Below are 16,422 nucleotides of genomic sequence, written 5' to 3'. Positions count from 1 at the left end.
GACAAAGACAACAGGCATATAAAAATGCACCTAGCACCTGTCTAATTTCGAACACTGCTCATCTTGCTTCACAAGTATATCAAGTTTGATAACTTTAAATGGGAACAATAGTGTTTGTGCACTCCTACTCGCAAACAGCAAATGGTTTGCTCAACATAACATTGTTTTGAAACACACTAGTAATAGTGAGGGTAGGAAAGGCTTGGCATTGTAAGATTTCTTTTGCCGTGGTTGTGAACAGCCCAGCAAAATGGGAAAGGCTTGCTGCAAACCATTGATCTTTTCTGTGCAGGAGTCTAATATGCAGAAATGAGCCTGGTAACTTGTTAGTTTTCATCCTCCTGGCTTGGTAATAGAATGTGTAATATAAAAATAACCACCCACGTGGTTTAAATGTACTGCCTGGTTCGATGGAGTTGAAAATGTACTATTGCTAGATGGGGGAAATGGTTCAAATAGGTTTTGACTTTGGAGATTACCTTTAGCTGACTATAGGTAAAAAGGGAATACTAAAGGACCCTTGGACGGTTAAGTCCAGTCAAAGGTGACTATGAGGTTGCGGCGCTCATCTTGCTTTCAGGATGAGGGAGCCGGCGTTTGTCCACAGACAGCTTTCCGGGTCAGGTGGCCAGCAGGACTAAACTGCTTCTGGCACCATGACGGAAACCAGAGTGCATGGAAACGCCATTTACCTTCCTGCTGCAGCAGTACCTATTTATCTACTCTAGCTGGTATGCTTTCAAACTGCTAGGCTGGCAGAAGCAATGGGAGCTCACCCTGTCATGCAGATTCAAACTGCCAACCTTCCAATCGGCAAGCCCCAAGGCTCAGTGGTTTAGAGCACAGCGCCACCCATATCCCTTTTAGCTGATTATATCAGCTATTGTATACCATCTTTCGGAAAATATTTCAATTAGAAAGCTGGCTAATATATCAAATGGAAACTGCATTTTAGGACTGCTTGGGGCTGTGGATTCTGAGTCCTGGAAGCTGCATACAGCTGTTGTGGCTATGTATATTGTGGCATGATGCGAGGCTGACATGGTAGAGAGATGAATGCTTGCTGGCATTTTTCTTTGCACTGATTTTTTCCCCTTTTCCTTTTTTGCTTTGCTTGAAGATTTTGACGTGATGATTCAGTGGAAACCAACCTGACTCACATTATAAACTTTTCATAAACATGAGACTATCATCAAGTAAAAATGAAACTGGTTCCCATAACTGCCATTTGTGGATTGGGGGGGGGGGAGAAGTAAATTTGGGAGGTGCGGTTCAAAGAACTAAAAAAATACACATTTTTACATCTGGGAATTCTCACTATGGACACAAGCAAGTTTGATTTCCATTCTCCCATCTTGCTTTACTCCTTACAGTCTTGCACCCAAATTCCAAAGGTCTAAGTCATTTTTATTCTCCTTGAATTTTATCTGTAAGATTATAAATCTATTAATAAGTGGGTGGGTGGGTGGGTGGGTGCACCCTTCATGCGCAGGTGTTTTGATTGACTTAGAAACCATTCCTTATGTCTACTCAGAGGTAAGTCCCACTGTGTTAAATGGGTCTTACACTCAGGCAAGGAGCAATGGAACTGCAACCTCAGCTTCAAAAATGTGGTGTATTGGCTTACAGAAATGTAAAGTAATGGATCGAGTGTTTTGAATTGTTGTGCTTCACTTTTGTAAACTTCCCCCGAGTTGTTGCTTTTAACTGAAGAGTACTAGAGATGTATACTAAATAATAGTAAGTTCTGTAGACCTTGTTTTGAGGGGGTTTTTCCTAGGAAAGAAAAACATTTTAGAAAGAATGTGTCACTCTGCACGTGTAGCAGTTTTTGTGGCTCTTGGCATTCCTAGCCTGCTTTTTGCCTGCTATAGTTGCACAGTGACATTCCAAACTTACTTATTTGTCACCCTATGATCTTAAATAGTTAAGTGGTTTAAAACAGGCTTCCTCAACCTCGGCCCTCCAGATGTTTTTGGCCTACAACTCCCATGACCCCTAGCTAGCAGGACCAGTGGTCAGGGATGATGGGAATTGTAGTCTCGAAACATCTGGAGGGCCGAGGTTGAGGAAGCCTGGTTTAAAACAATTTAAAAGCCCATATAAACCATTCGAATACAACTATGATCCAATAAAACAGACAAACTGGAATAAAGAATTTAAAGAGTAAACATAAATGCCATAATCTTCACGTAGTCTCCGTTAGACCTGTGCTAGTAGTGAAACGTACCTGGCACCTGGGGAATTTGATATAGTTGCCCCATAGCAGTACTCTAGGAAGGTAGGGTAGTATAATGGTTAGAGTGTCAGACTAGCACCTGGGAGATCAGGATTCTAATCCCCACTCTGCCCTATAATACTAATACTAATACTAATACTAATACTAATACTAATACTAATACTAAGACTAATAATTTATTTATACCCTGCCCATCTGGCTGGGTTTCCCCAGCCACTCTGGGCGGCTTCCACAAAGACCAAAAATACACTAAGATGTCACACATTAAAAACTTCCCTGAACAGGGCTGCCTTCACATGACTTCTGAATGTCAGGTAGTTGTTTATCTCTTTGACATCTGATGAGAGGGCGTTCCACAGGGCGGGCGCCACTACCGAGAAGGCCCTCTGGTTCCCTGTAGCTTTGCTTCTCACAATGAAGGAACTGCCAGAAGGCCCTTGGCGCTGGATCTCAGGCCAGTGGGTGACCTTGGAGTCAATCACAGCCTCTCCGCCTACCTCACAGGGTTTCTGTAGGGATTAACTGAGGAAGGGGGCGAACCACGTCTTCTTTGGAGAAAAAGGCTGCCTTAATGGATGCACGTGATTTGGGGAGGAAGTCGATGTTGTGCGCTTCCAACCATTCCGTCAGGGCAAGGATTTCAGATTACTGGATGGAATGACCCCTCCTCCCCCCTGCACACACAGTTCAGGGGGTTCTCTCAGCTTCAGGGGCTATTTTGTAGGGTGTGGGAGGTGCCTGGGGGGGAGGGGGGGTATCTCATATGACGTAAGCAGAAGACATTGCTGGTTACTACAAACATCTAGTTAAATGCCATTGGGGAGGGGGAAACGAACAGTTAACACTGCATCTCACTAATTGGCAGAAGCCGTCAATTATAGACCACATATTTAGCCGTTTTTCTTCAGTAATTAAGATCCAAGATCCCTTTCCTGGAGGGCCCTATAATTTGTGGTTGTTTTTACCAAAGCTGTGTATTAGGGCATAAAACCTCACTAACAACGCTTTAGGTTTCCTTTTTTTCAATTTCCGCCACATTATTAATTTCCTAAGGATGCATGTGAGACTGCCATTTTTCCACCCAGGAAGTGTTGTATTTGTAAATATTGGAACTGCAGGGAAGGATAATTTGTAGTTCTGTCTCAGGTGTCTCCCCTTTGTTGCCCTTCGTTATTGGAACGTTTTGGTTGCAATAGAGGTTAGATCATTTAATGAAAAAGCCGGAAAGGAACTTATTTTTTTTTAAAAATGCTGACTTATAAAGTCTTAGTGCCAAGGTTTTCTGCTGAAACCTGTCTGACAAGTCAGTGGAGTTTGCGTACAGCACAGTCTATGGGGAAGATGAATTAAAAACAAAAAAACCTGATTGAGGTGACTCATCACACCTTAAATTTAAGAAGTGATAATTCACCTCTGTCAAGTTTGCAATTAAAAAGTAAATGCTAATGAAAATTGTCGTTCTTGTTAGGATATTTACCAGCTGTTCCAACGAATACTCGGTGTAGTCACTTTCCCCATTTCCTAGGGATAATATCGCCCTTTCCTTCAATTTCCGCTTGACACCGTGGAATCAGATACGTTCCATTTGACAGCTGTGAAAGTCATTGTTAGCTGTGAAAGTCAGTGTTACGAACATTTAGCAAGTAGTGAAATAGGATACTGCTGGTGTAAGTTGGAATTAATTTTTAAAATAAACCATTTCTTGTGTTACTGTGGCCTTTCCCACTGCTCCTCTATATTGAAGGAAGATTTCGTTTGTTTGTTGTGTATGTGCTTTCTTGATAACATCCTCTAAAATAAACATTTTGGTGAATTAGTCCACTTACGTTAATAACTCTTACTGTTATCTTTGTTGTTATTGTAACTTCCTCAGACTAAATTCGCTTCTGCTCTGCTGTGAGGCTACACAGATATTGTCATACCTTGGCTCCTGAACGCCTCGGGAGTCAAACGTTTTGGCTCCCAAACGATCAAAAACCAGAAGTGATTGTTCCAGTTTTCGAATGTTATTTCGGAAGCCGAACATCCGACGGGCTTCCGATTGGCTGCAGGAGGTTCCTGCAGCCAATCAGAAGTTGCGCTTTGGAAGCTGAACGTTTCGGAAGTCGAAGAAACTTCCGGAACGGATTCTGTTCGACTTCCGAGGTACGACTGTATCCCCCCCCCCAAAAAAAATACCCATTACAAAGTATCCTTTTGTTATATACTGAGACAAAACAGCTACTTAGTCTAAAAGAGAACAAGATCAGGAGGAAGACAAGGAAAGGAGAAACCTAAAGAAAGAGAAACCGAGAGAAGAAGAAAAGAAAGGGGAAAAAATAAAGAAAAGGAAGAAATAAAATAAAATAAAAGGACTTCCTGTTCTCTGTCCTGTAGCTACATATGATATTCATTCCTTAGGATCCAGCCATTCTGTCTTCTATAAACCAGTATTTTGTCAATCTTCAAATCCAGATATTACAAGTTCATTTTCTCTCTCACGCAAAAAGCCCATAAGAAATTTCCAGTCCTTAATAAATGTCAGCTCTGTTCTCATGTATGGAGCAAGAAGGGAACGTGGGGAGGGGAAGAATTAGACCCTTCTGCCGTGAGGGTAGAGAAGGAGGATTGTATCATTTCTTGAAGAATTTCCATATTGACTGGAGTCTGCTGCTCTAGACAAGTCCAACCAGTTGCTTAATGCTAGCAGTTTTGTTGCATACTGAATTATGATAAGTTGAAATATTTGGAAGCCAAGTTCTGTGGCATAATTAAGAACATAATGCCAATTGTTAAAAATGTGTCTCTTATAGGATTTAAGGAATGTGCAGTAATGGATATTTCCAAATATTTTCTCTTTCTCTCTTTTTCATAAACACATACACACAAACACACACACACAGCGAGAGAGAGAGCGCTCACGTTGTTAGGGCCACTTGGAAGCAGCTTGTTGAGTTTGTTTTGCTTTCACTAGGAAGAGGTAATTAAGTGTAATTTAATAAGAAGCTATTACCTTTCTAAATTAATGTAAATCAAGTGTTAACCTATTTCCAGGTTACAAAAGTTGGAGCAAGTGTTGTCTTAATAGGAAGTGATAGAAGAGAAGATTTCTACGTGGTGTAGAAATACTCTGGAACAAGCATGTTGAAAATTATTTGTATATGAGAAAGCAGACTTGGTTTTGCATGCTATTCTGTTGCAGAGAAATATAACGTTAATGGAATCTGCATATGTATTTGCTGTGAATGGACATGTTGGCCGTGTTTGGAGCCATCCCAGTTCTTAGAATGTGCATTTGCTACCTCGTCATAACTTCTCTCATCAGTTGGGCATTGGAAAGGACTGGCAGGATTGGGGTGAAACTATAAGCTCAATGTTGGAGCAGAGAAATACCGCTGCTTTGGTTAAAATTTGAATATATATAAAAAGAAAATTAAGGGACCCCTGGATGGTTAAGTGCAGTCAAATTCAACTATGGGGCTGCAGCGCTCATCTTGCTTTCAGACCGAGGGAGCCAGCGTTTATCCACAGACAGCTTTCCAGGTCATGTGGCCAGCAGGACTAAACCGCTTCTGGTGCAACGGGATACCGTGACAGAAGCCAGTGCACACGGAAACGCCATTTACCTTCCCGCCGTATTGGTACCTATTTATCTACTTGCAGTGGCGTGCTTTCAAACTGCTAGGTTTGGGTGGCGCTGTGGTCTAAACCACTGAACCTCTTGGGCTTGCTGATTGGAAGGTTGGTGGTTTGAATCCGTGTGACGGGGTTAGCTCCCATTGCTCTGTCCAAGCTTTTGTGCGCATATATATATATATATATATATGAATGATATTAAACATGTTAGTAGTTATTGATGCTTTTGGATTATAGTGCTGGAGGAGACTTTTGAGAGTCCCATGGACTGCAAGAAGATCAAATCCATCCATTATGAAGGAAATCAGCCCTGAGTGCTCACTGGAAGGACAGATCCTGAAGCTTAGGTTCCAATATTTTGGCCACGTCATGAGAAGAGAAGACTCCCTGGAAAAGACCCTGATGTGGGGAAAGATGGAGGGCACAAGGAGAAAGGGATGACAGAGGACGAGATGGTGGGACAGTGTTCTCGAAGCTACGAACATGAGTTTGACAAAACTGTGGGAGGCAGTGGAAGACAGGAGTGCCTGGCGTGCTCTGGTCCATGGGGTCATGAAGAGTCGGACACGACTAAACGACAACAACAGTTATTGAAGGAATATTTTACACAATTTGAAGCTGGAGTGGCTTGTTTGTTATAATCTGATGAATGTTTGTTCCCATTTGTAGGCCTCTGTGTCTCTATGGTACTTGCCCATTTAGTTATGATATATCTATAAATATTGCAACTGCAGTTGCATGAATCTTCCTTATCTGTGTGCCCTGTTCACTGAGAGGTTTGTTTGTGTGTACGTGTGCCTAAATAAAAATACCTTACACACACATACACACGCATATGTTTCAGTTACACATAGAGGAGTCAACTGGGGAGCATCCCACAGAAGAGCCTCGGCTGTGAAAGAAGAATGATGTCTTTTCTATCAAGAATTTAGGAGCATTAACTGCTAAGGGAGATCTTTCCTGTTAAGCAGGAACAGACTTGCCCCCTGCTGCCGCCCAAATAACCCTTGGTATGTCTGTTGAGGCCACCTGAGCAGAAGTAGAAAGACCTGAATGGGTGCTCTTTCACGTCTCCAGAAGAAAGGGGTGCTAAAAATAAGGCAGGGAAATGTATTAATTATCTCTTGCTAGATGTTGGCACGATGCTTGATGGGTTAATTCTACCAGTGCTTTGAACCTATTGGAGTTTTTGGTGAATAAATTGAACCTACTGGAGTTTTTGATGAATAAATTGAGAGAAGAGTCGCTGCTTTTGATGTCACACTGGAGCCAGTGTGGTTAAGAGTGGTGGACTCGTAATCTGGTGAACCGGGTTTGCTTCCCCGCTCCTCCACATGCAGCTGCTGGGTGACCTTGGGCTAGTCACACTTCTCTGAAGTCTCTCAGCCCCACTCACAGAGTGTTTGTTGTGGGGGAGGAAGGGAAAGGAGAATGTTAGCTGCCTTGAGACTCCTTCAGGTAGTGATAAAGCGGGATATCAAATCCAAACTCATCTTCTTCTTCACAAAACTTGACAGTCAGTTGTATGTTTGAATGTGGGAGGGAATCTTCAGTTTTATAACATGTTGGGTCTTTGGTGTCCCCTGGTTGTAGTGTTTTGAAAGAGAGCAATAAGCCAGTGACAACCCAGTTTGTATATCAGGAATAGGGACACGGGTGGTGCTGTAGTCTAAACCCCAGAGCCTCTTGGGGTTGCTGATAGGAAGGTTGGCGGTTTGAACCCGTGCGACAGGGTGAGCTCCCATTGCTCTGTTCCAGCTCCTGCCAACCTAGCAGTTCAAAAGCACACCAGCGCAAGTACATAAATAGGTACCACTGCTGCGGGAAGGTAAACGGCGTTTCCATGTGCTCTGGTTTCCATCACGGTGTCCTGTTGCGCCAGAAGTGGTTTAGTCCTGCTGGCCACATGACCCGGAAAGCTGTCTGCGAACAAACACCGGCCTGAAAGCGAGATGAGTACCGCAACCCCATAGCCACCTTTGACTGGACTTGACCAACCAGGGGTCCTTTACCTTTACATTACCTATAGATCAGGGCTTTCCTAGAACAGAGGCTCCTTGCATTAACAGTTCCTTTATTTGATGCTTGCTCTTCTAAATCACTGTTCAGATGAGTCCCTTCTTGCATTAGCAGTCATAGATTTGGACAAGAGCTACATAAGAGCCTCTAGCATCAATCTGATAACTTGCGGTATTACAGGGGGTTTTGAGATTAGAGGTGGAGATCACGAAGAAGAGCAGCGGGGGGAATGGTAGATTTTAGGGAAGACTTATTTCTGAGAGTTTCAGATGACTCCTTTCTGAGACACCATGGATAAATCTACAAGGAATAGAATAATTCCAGATTCATTCATGTTTAAAAGTTGACAGTAGCCTCTCTGCAGCATAGCAGTTTTGGGGATGGTTGGACAGGGCAAAGCGGTTAACTGCAAATCGGTTAAGAGACTTCTGGTTTCAGGCCAGATGAACAAATTACATAAATTATTGTGAATATTTTTAATGTGGTTTTAAAACAAGCGCTGCTGCAATTTGAAGGGTTAGAAGGGGCACAAAAGGTTTCTTTCTACACACACACATGCACACACTATTTTTCTTTTTACAATTTAGAATATTCATTTAAACAACCTTAAAATATTAATGACTTCCCTTCTTCTCTTTCCTTGGTTCATTTTGCATAGCATAAATCCCTGCATATTTTATATAAACTAAACCATTCACTATTCCATTATTACTTCCATCAAAACTTATTTACACCGTTGGATTTATCTTAAAGCTGCCAATGTTTTCAAGTGTACACAATTTCCCCCCATATATTCAATAAACATTTCCCAATCTCCTTTAAAAGAATGTTCTGCTTATTCTCTTATTCTATAAATTAGATCCACAAGCTGCGCATATTCCATCAGTTTAAGTTGCCATTCCTCTTTGGTTCGGACCTTGCTCATTTTCCATTTTTGGGCTTAACAATACACGGGCCGCAGTTATGGCATACATAAGTAACCTTTTTTGACAACAGTGGAAAGGGTTAAGAAGCCTCAGGTGTCAGAGCACAAAAGGTTTCTTAACCCTTTCCTCTGTTGTTCAACCCCCAAGCAAATATTTGCCTGTGATCTCGATTCTGAGCAAGATGGACCAATGATCTGAATTCATGTACCGTATTTTTCGCTCTATAAGACGCACCAGACCATAAGACGCAACTAGTTTTTGGAGGAGGAAAACAAGAAAAAAAATATTCTGCATCTCAGAAGCCAGAACAGCAAGAGGGATCGCTGCGCAGCGAAAGCAGCGATCCCTCTCACTGTTCTGGCTTCTGGGATAGCTGCGCAGCCTGCATTCGCTCCATAAGACGCACACACATTTCCCCTTACTTAAAGAGCCTCTAGCATCAATCTGATAACTTAAGACTCTCTTAAATTGAGTCTTATAGAGCAAAAAATACGGTAACTCAGCTTAATGTACAAGTTCAGGTTGATTCTTCTCTTCCTCCTCCCCCCACCTTTTTTTTTTTTGGCTGACCAAAAGAGATGAAAATGCATGCTTTCAGAATATGGATTTTTTTTTGGGGGGGGTGTTGGAATAAAATTAAGAGAGACAGAATTCCGGCACCCTTGCTGACAGAAATCTCACCATCAACATCCTCTAGGTCAGGGGTCAGCAAACTTTTTCAGCAGGGGGCCTGTCCACTGTCCCTCAGAACTTGTGGGGGGCCAGACTATATTTTGAAGGGGGGGGGAGAACAAATTCCTATGCCCCACAAATAACCCAGAGCTGCATTTTAAATAAAAGGAGACATTCTACTCATGTAAAAACACGCTGATTCCCGGACTGTCTGCGGGCCGGATTTAGAAGGCGATTGGGCTGGATCCGGCCCCCGGGCCTTAGTTTGCCTACCCATGCTCTAGGTTCTTTTGGGATGGTGAACACGCCTTAAGGGTTGATTCATGTAATAAATGACTCTCCTGTTATTCTCTTACCTATGCAATTAGAATAGACCTACCATCTTCATTCAGAATCATGTGTGCCTGGAATAATTATCACATTTTTGTTGTGTTTTTGTTTTTAAAAAGATGGTTCTTAACCTGATTTCCATTCATCTTTTGCAGGAATTCCCCCAGCACAATTATGATAGAGGATAAAGGCCCAAGAGTGGTGGACTATTTTGTAGTGGCTGGACTCACAGATACGTCAACGCTTCTGGACCAAGAAGTAAATCGCTCTGAAACAAAGTCGGTTGGCCCCAAAGCTCCCATCACAGATCTTGCTATCATCATCAAGTCAGCGGGAGAAACCGTTCCCGAGGGATACACCTGTGTTGAAGCAACCCCCACAGCACTTCAGGCCAACCTGAACTATGGGAGTCTCAAAAGTCCGGAGCTCTTTCTGTGTTACAAGAGAAGCAGGGATAAGCCGCCTCTTACGGACATTGGGTGAGCAGTGTTGCGGTGAAAACAGAATAATAATAATAATAATAATAATAATAATAATAATAATAATAATAATAATTAATAATGATAATAATTTATTATTTGTACCCCGCCCATCTGGCTGGGTTTCCCCAGCCACTCTGGGCGGCTTCCACAAAGACAAAAAATAGACTAAGATGTCATTAAAAACTTCCCTGAACAGGACTGCCTTCAGATGTCTTCTGAATGTCAAGTAGTTGTTTATCTCTTTGACATCTGCTGGGAGGGCGTTCCACAGGGTGGGCGCCACCACCGAGAAGGCCCTCTGCCTGGTTCCCTGTAGCTTTGCCTCTCGCAATGAGGGAACCGCCAGAAGGCCCTCGGCGCTGGACCTCAGCGTCTGGGCAGAGCGATGGGGGTTGAGATGCGCCTTCAGGTCTACTGGGCCGAGGCCGTTTAGGGCTTTAAAGGTCAACACCAACACTTTGAATTGTGCTCGGAAACATACGCTCGGAAAAGGACCTGTTAGTCGTTGAGCTGCATCAGTGTGGGAGATAAAATTGTGGTTTTGCTTTTTTTTTTTAAAAAAAAAAGACTTTCAGGATTGAAACTCCTGACAGCCTGTCCTATCCAAAACTGTACATGTTTGAAAGAATGTAAGTACAGTCATACCTTGGCTCCTTGACGCCGCAAACCCAGAATTTAGTGTTCCAGTTTATGAATCGTTCCTTGGAACCCGAACGTCCGATGGGGCTTCTGCAGCTTCCGATTGGCTGCAGGAGGCCAATCAGAAGCTGCGCTTTGGTGATGTTGTGTGTTAGGTCATGAGGTGTGCTAGGGCTGGGTGATGTACCGTATTTTTCGCTCTATAAGACGCACTTTTCCCCTCCTAAAAAGTAAGGGGAAATGTGTGTGCATCTTATGTAGTGAATGCAGGCGGGAGGCTCTGTCGGCGCTCCCTTTAAAGAGCCGCGTGGAGCGTGTGGGGGCTTTTCCCGAGGAGGGAGAAGGGCTGCCCTTCCCCCACCTCCCAGAAAAGCCCCTTTAAAGAGTGTGTGGCTCTTGCGGGAGGAAAGCCAGTAGGCTTGCTTTCGCTGAAGCCAGGAGGGCAAGAGGGATTGGTGCGCACTGATCCTGCTTGCTCTCCTGGCTTCAGGGGTAGCCCCGCAAAGCCTCCTGAGCGAAGATGGAGGAGCGCTCCCTCTTACCTCAGGATGCTTTGCGTTCCTTTCTTATTTCTTGTTTCCCCCCCCTAAAAACTAGGTGTGTTCAATCATCCGGTGCATCTAATAGAGCGAAAAATACGGTATCATCCAAATCCTGTTGTGAAATCCATATTGTGATATCAGTTTCATCTTTTTTTTTGCCTGGCAATATATAGCAAATCATAATGTGATTTTTGCATAGCACACGAGCGCACGCACACACACAAAATGTGGGGGAAACCGTGAAGCCGTCTCTCGATTCCTGCAGCCCCCATTAACTCTGCCGGCTTAGCTCTCTCCTGCCTCATGCAGAGGCAACGTATCACAAAAACAGGTGCAGCCAAAATTACGATGCTTAGCCGGTGATCTATCACTATGTTGAAAGCCAGATATCGCCCATCTCTAGTTTCCACAATGCTCTTCACAAAACCGTCTTCATGGAAAAGCAGCACTCAATGGGAATTCTTTCGGTATTCCTTGAGAATCATTACAGTGGTACCTCAGGTTAAGTACTTAATTCGTTCCGGGGGTCTGTTCTTAACTTGAAATTGTTCTTAACCTGAAGCACCACTTTAGCTAATGGGGCCTGCTGCTGCTGCCGCGCCGCCGGAGCCCGATTTCTGTTCTTATCGTGAAGCAAAGTTCTTTTTTTAAAAAATAATTTTTATTAACCGACCAATCAAATCAAATCAAATCACATCACATAAATTCCGAATTACAAAGCCGAATTTTAAATTTTTGTTGAGGGGACCCATATTTCAAGTTCTGAAGGGGGATTCCGATCATCTTGCTACTGCGTTAATGTCCAAATCAGTCCAAATAATGTTCATAATTCTATCCAGTCTTATCTTGCTGTTTCCACATCTCATCTTGTTCGTATATTTTTTTCTTTTTTTCTTTATGATCTCTTCTGATAATCTCCTTAAACTGATAAACACCAATTATAATCCTGTGTGAATTTTTCAGTTCGTCCAATCCTCATATCAAGATAGTTTCCATATATCATCGCTTTCATAAATAACATCGCTCTTTCCATCTCGCAGATCTGTTGCTCTTAAGTCCCTCTGAGGAGTCTCACCCACAATATAAAAGCAGCTCTAATCCTCCTCCCAGACTTAAGTCCTCCGACAGAACTTGCCAACATGGCAACGGTATTTTTTACTGCGTCATTCCAAAGCTCTTATACTTTCCACGGTCTTCTTAAAACATGCTTTGGTTAGAAAGTTATCTCCACACAGTCATAAATCCACAGCTTAAGTCATTAAAACGGCATTTCTGACTTGTGACTTGTGGGGGGGGGGGATTCTTGGTTAATCACATAGAGAAAAGAAAGGAAAGTTTTTTTTCCCCTCCCCCATCCAGTCCCTTTGCCATACCGAGCCTTGGTGAGTCTTCTCATGATTTAGTCTTGTTCCTCCGACTCGTCTTGTTTTTCAGAGATCTCTTCAGTTAGCAGTCTTTACTCCCCCTCCTTCCTTGAAATATGTGCATTCGCTTCCTCCTAATTGTTTCTTTTGAAGTTATTGCAGCTAGAGGCACGGATCAGAGACAGCGTCCAGGAGCGCCGAAATCCGCACAAGGGCATTCTGCCTAGTGCCCCCACCCCCACAAATTCGGGGGTGGTATAGGGCACAGCAGGCAAGGGCAGCCCCCCCACAAACTTGGGGGGGTAGGGAGGCTATTTACTCCCATCACAGCCTCCTAATTACCTTGTGCGGGTTGGAGAGATGTTATTGTCAGCCATCTTCTGATGCGCCCCTAGTGGCCCCTCTGCAAAGTTCTTAACCTGAAGCACTATTTCTGGGTTAGCAGCGTCTGTAACCTGAAGCGCATGTAACCTGAAGCGTATGTAACCCGAGGTACCACTGTATTTGTGCTTGAAAGGGATCCTGTTGAGAAGGGTATATAATTCTATAATAGTGCACTGGCAAATAATTTGGTACTATGTGTGTGAAATGTTCCTGTGTCCGTTATTCCTCCCTGCTTGCAGAGTTTTATACGAAGGGAAGGAACGCTTGATCCCGGGCTGTGAGGTGATCCAGGCTACTCCCTACGGCCGTTGCGCGAACGTCAACAACAGTTCGGCAACTTCCCAGCGAATCTTCATCACCTTTCGGAGGGCTCCCCCGGTGCGACCCCAAAACTCCTTGGCCGTTACCGACATCTGCGTCATTGTAACCAGCAAAGGAGAAACCCCGCCTCATACATTCTGCAAAGTCGATAAGAATTTGAATTGTGGCATGGTGAGATTAATACGTTGTCGTCTGAAACTTTGGCTTTGTAATGGGGTGAGGGGGCAGAAATGCTTTTGGGGCTTGTTGCTTCTGCTAAAAGTGTTTTTTTCCAATAATAATAAAGTATTTATTGCACTCTTACCTAGTTTACTTAACTCTTGAGTACAGTTTGCGTCACTTCATTTTCCACAGCTCTGTATTTCTTCCTTCTTCCACTTCTGCTGCCAGAATCCATATCTATGAGATAGCCAACTACTCTCTCTCTCTCTCTCTCTCTCTCTCTCTCTCTTAAGAACAGGGTAGGAGGGAAGAGTTGAACTTTGGAAGACTGCTGGTGTTATAGTGATAAAAAGTAGCTTTTACTTTTGTCATGAATAACAGCCGAGCTATTAAAGTGGAAGTGAAAGAAGTTGATTTTACTGTTGGCGTTCTTCGTTTGTGAGTTATAAGCCAGTTGCAAAAGTCCCCAGTGCCTTAAAAATAAATATATTGCTGTGTTTGTGGTGATATACATGAAAGTAAAATGCCTTTTCAAAGTAGTTTTTCAGATAACGCTACTGAAGTGTAGGCACAGGGTCAGTAGAATCCAGTTTAGAACATATTGGTGTGGGGTTGAATTTTAGCACTTGCCTGACTCCCTGAAACTGTACCATACAAGACAGAGCAGAACTAGTCTTTCCTTCCCTTTTTACCACAAATATACAGATCAGGAGTGAAGCGGGAAGAGATAAAACACTATGCTGAGATACTTTACGTGTCTTATTTTCATAAGGAGGCCGTTCTAAATAGGGTAAATTGAATGCATTGAATAGCATAGGCAAAATATGCAACATTTAAAGGTGAATATGGAAACCATGAAAGGGGAGGACAGGAAAGTTAATTGATAAAGTAACTTATGGTTTATGTTAACATTTGCAAAGTTTTTTTGTTTGTGAAAAATTAATAAGATTTTTTTTAAAAGAAAACCTTTACCACCCTGGTGTGGATCCAGTTAGTTTATTCTTCTTAAAAAAAAAATTACCTTTTCAAATTGGTCCAAATTTCTTTTATTTTTGGAGGAACCGCTGCTTCAATGGCGGCTCCTGAGGCAGTTTGCTGTGGGTCTTGATCGCGCTGTATGTCTGCTCTTGATTTCGGAGCTCCGAGGGCTCCTTCCGGAACCCGAACGTTTTCTTTCAGGCTGTTTGGAGAAGGTGCTTTGCCCGTGCTCCCTTCCAGGCCCCTCACAGCGGTATGGACAAGCGGTTTCCGCCGCCTGCCCTAGTCCGCAGCTGAACCGGAAGTCCTAAAAGAAAAAAAAAAGTAGAGATGGTCCTCAGTGTAGAAAGAAAGTGCTAGCAGAGTGAAGGCAGCCCTGTTTAGGGACGTTTTTAATGACTGATGTTTTAATGTACTTTTAATCTTTTGTTGGAAGCCGTCCCAGCCAGATGGGCGGGGTATAATTATTATAATTATTATTATTATTATTATTATTATTATTATTAGTTAGGGTTATTATTAGTTAGTTATTATTAGTTATTGGTTTCAGTTAGGGCCAGGGCATTTTCAGCACTGGCCCCGACGTGGTGGAACAGTCTCTGTCACAAGAGACTAGGGCCCTGCGGGACTTGACATCTTTCCGCAGGGCCTGCAAGACAGAGCTGTTCCGCCTGGCCTTCGGTTTGGACTCGGTCTGACCCCTATGCTTCCCTCCCCTATGGTATTAATTTATCAGCTACTTTTAAAATGAGGCTGCATTTTAAATTGTATTTTAAATTAGGTCCCGTCCCCCGTCCCCCCGTTTCCCCCTATTATGTTTTTACTCTGAATTTTATTGGTGTTAGCCGCCCTGGGCCCGGCTCTGGCTGGGGAGCGCGGGGTATATATATATATATATATATATATATATATATTCACCTGTCCTGGTAGGTTGGTTTTTTTCCCCTATGGTCTTACATCTAAAGACTGACTGCAGCATCAACTGGTGACTTCAGTAGAATCCGGCCACTGATATATGTGAAGGCGTGAACAATTTTTTTGGTATGCAATTGGCTCTGGGAGGGTTTTGAAAGGCAAGCCGTTCTCCTGTGATGTTTGGTGCTTTCTCCTTCTCCCACGCACTGACTTCGGTGATGATCTAATTTTTGGTACCTTCGCAGTGGGGTTCCAGTGTATACCTGTGTTATAAGAAGTCCGTTCCAGCTTCGAACTCCATCGCATACAAAGCTGGTAAGTTATTTATTTCCATATACTGCAGATAATATTAGCACTGATTTAAATTTACTTTGGGATGCAGGTGGCGCTGTGGTCTAAACCACAGAGCCAAGAGCTTGCCAATCAGAAGGTCAGCTGTTTGAATCCATGCGACGGGTGAGCTCACATTGTTTGGTCCCTGCTCCTACCAACCTAGCAGTTTGAAAGCACGTCAAGTGCAAGTAGATAAATAGGTACCGCTCTGGCGGGAAGGTAAACGGCATTTCCGTGAGCTGCTCTGGTTTCGCCAGAAGCGCCTTAGTCCTGCTGGCCACATGACCCGGAAGCTGTCTGCGGACAAACGCTGGTTCCTTCGGCCTATAGAGCGAGATGAGCGCGCAACCCCAGAGTCGTCCGCAACTGGACCTAACGGTCAAAGGAACCTTTACCTTAAATTTACTTTAAATTACTTTGCTGCTTACTGAATTTGCCGGCTGGGATTTCTTGATGCCAAAGAGCTTCCACTACTCCACCTTAAACACCATCCACTTCATT

At 43.4% G+C, this 16,422-nt stretch overlaps 1 protein-coding gene and 1 long non-coding RNA gene across 2 annotated transcripts in view; one reads left to right on the top strand and one right to left on the bottom strand.

Moving 5' to 3' along the window:
* The window catches only part of DENND4C (DENN domain containing 4C), a 92,267-nt gene that overhangs the window by 12,660 nt on the left and 63,185 nt on the right, over nucleotides 1-16,422 (top strand). Inside the window, exons 2-4 of the mRNA XM_083592679.1 lie at nucleotides 9,957-10,280; nucleotides 13,452-13,704; nucleotides 15,834-15,903. Of these exons, the coding sequence (XP_083448805.1) occupies nucleotides 9,976-10,280; nucleotides 13,452-13,704; nucleotides 15,834-15,903 (628 nt within the window). The 5' untranslated portion in view covers nucleotides 9,957-9,975. The remainder of the gene's footprint in view (nucleotides 1-9,956; nucleotides 10,281-13,451; nucleotides 13,705-15,833; nucleotides 15,904-16,422) is intronic.
* LOC310753144 overlaps nucleotides 1-16,422 on the bottom strand; it is a 356,996-nt gene that overhangs the window by 334,774 nt on the left and 5,800 nt on the right. The window lies entirely within an intron of this gene.

The sequence above is a fragment of the Podarcis filfolensis genome (assembly GCF_964270895.1).
Source record: "Podarcis filfolensis genome assembly, chromosome: 17".
NCBI classification, from domain to species: Eukaryota; Metazoa; Chordata; class Lepidosauria; order Squamata; family Lacertidae; genus Podarcis; species Podarcis filfolensis.
This window is presented reverse-complemented; position numbering and strand designations above follow the sequence as displayed.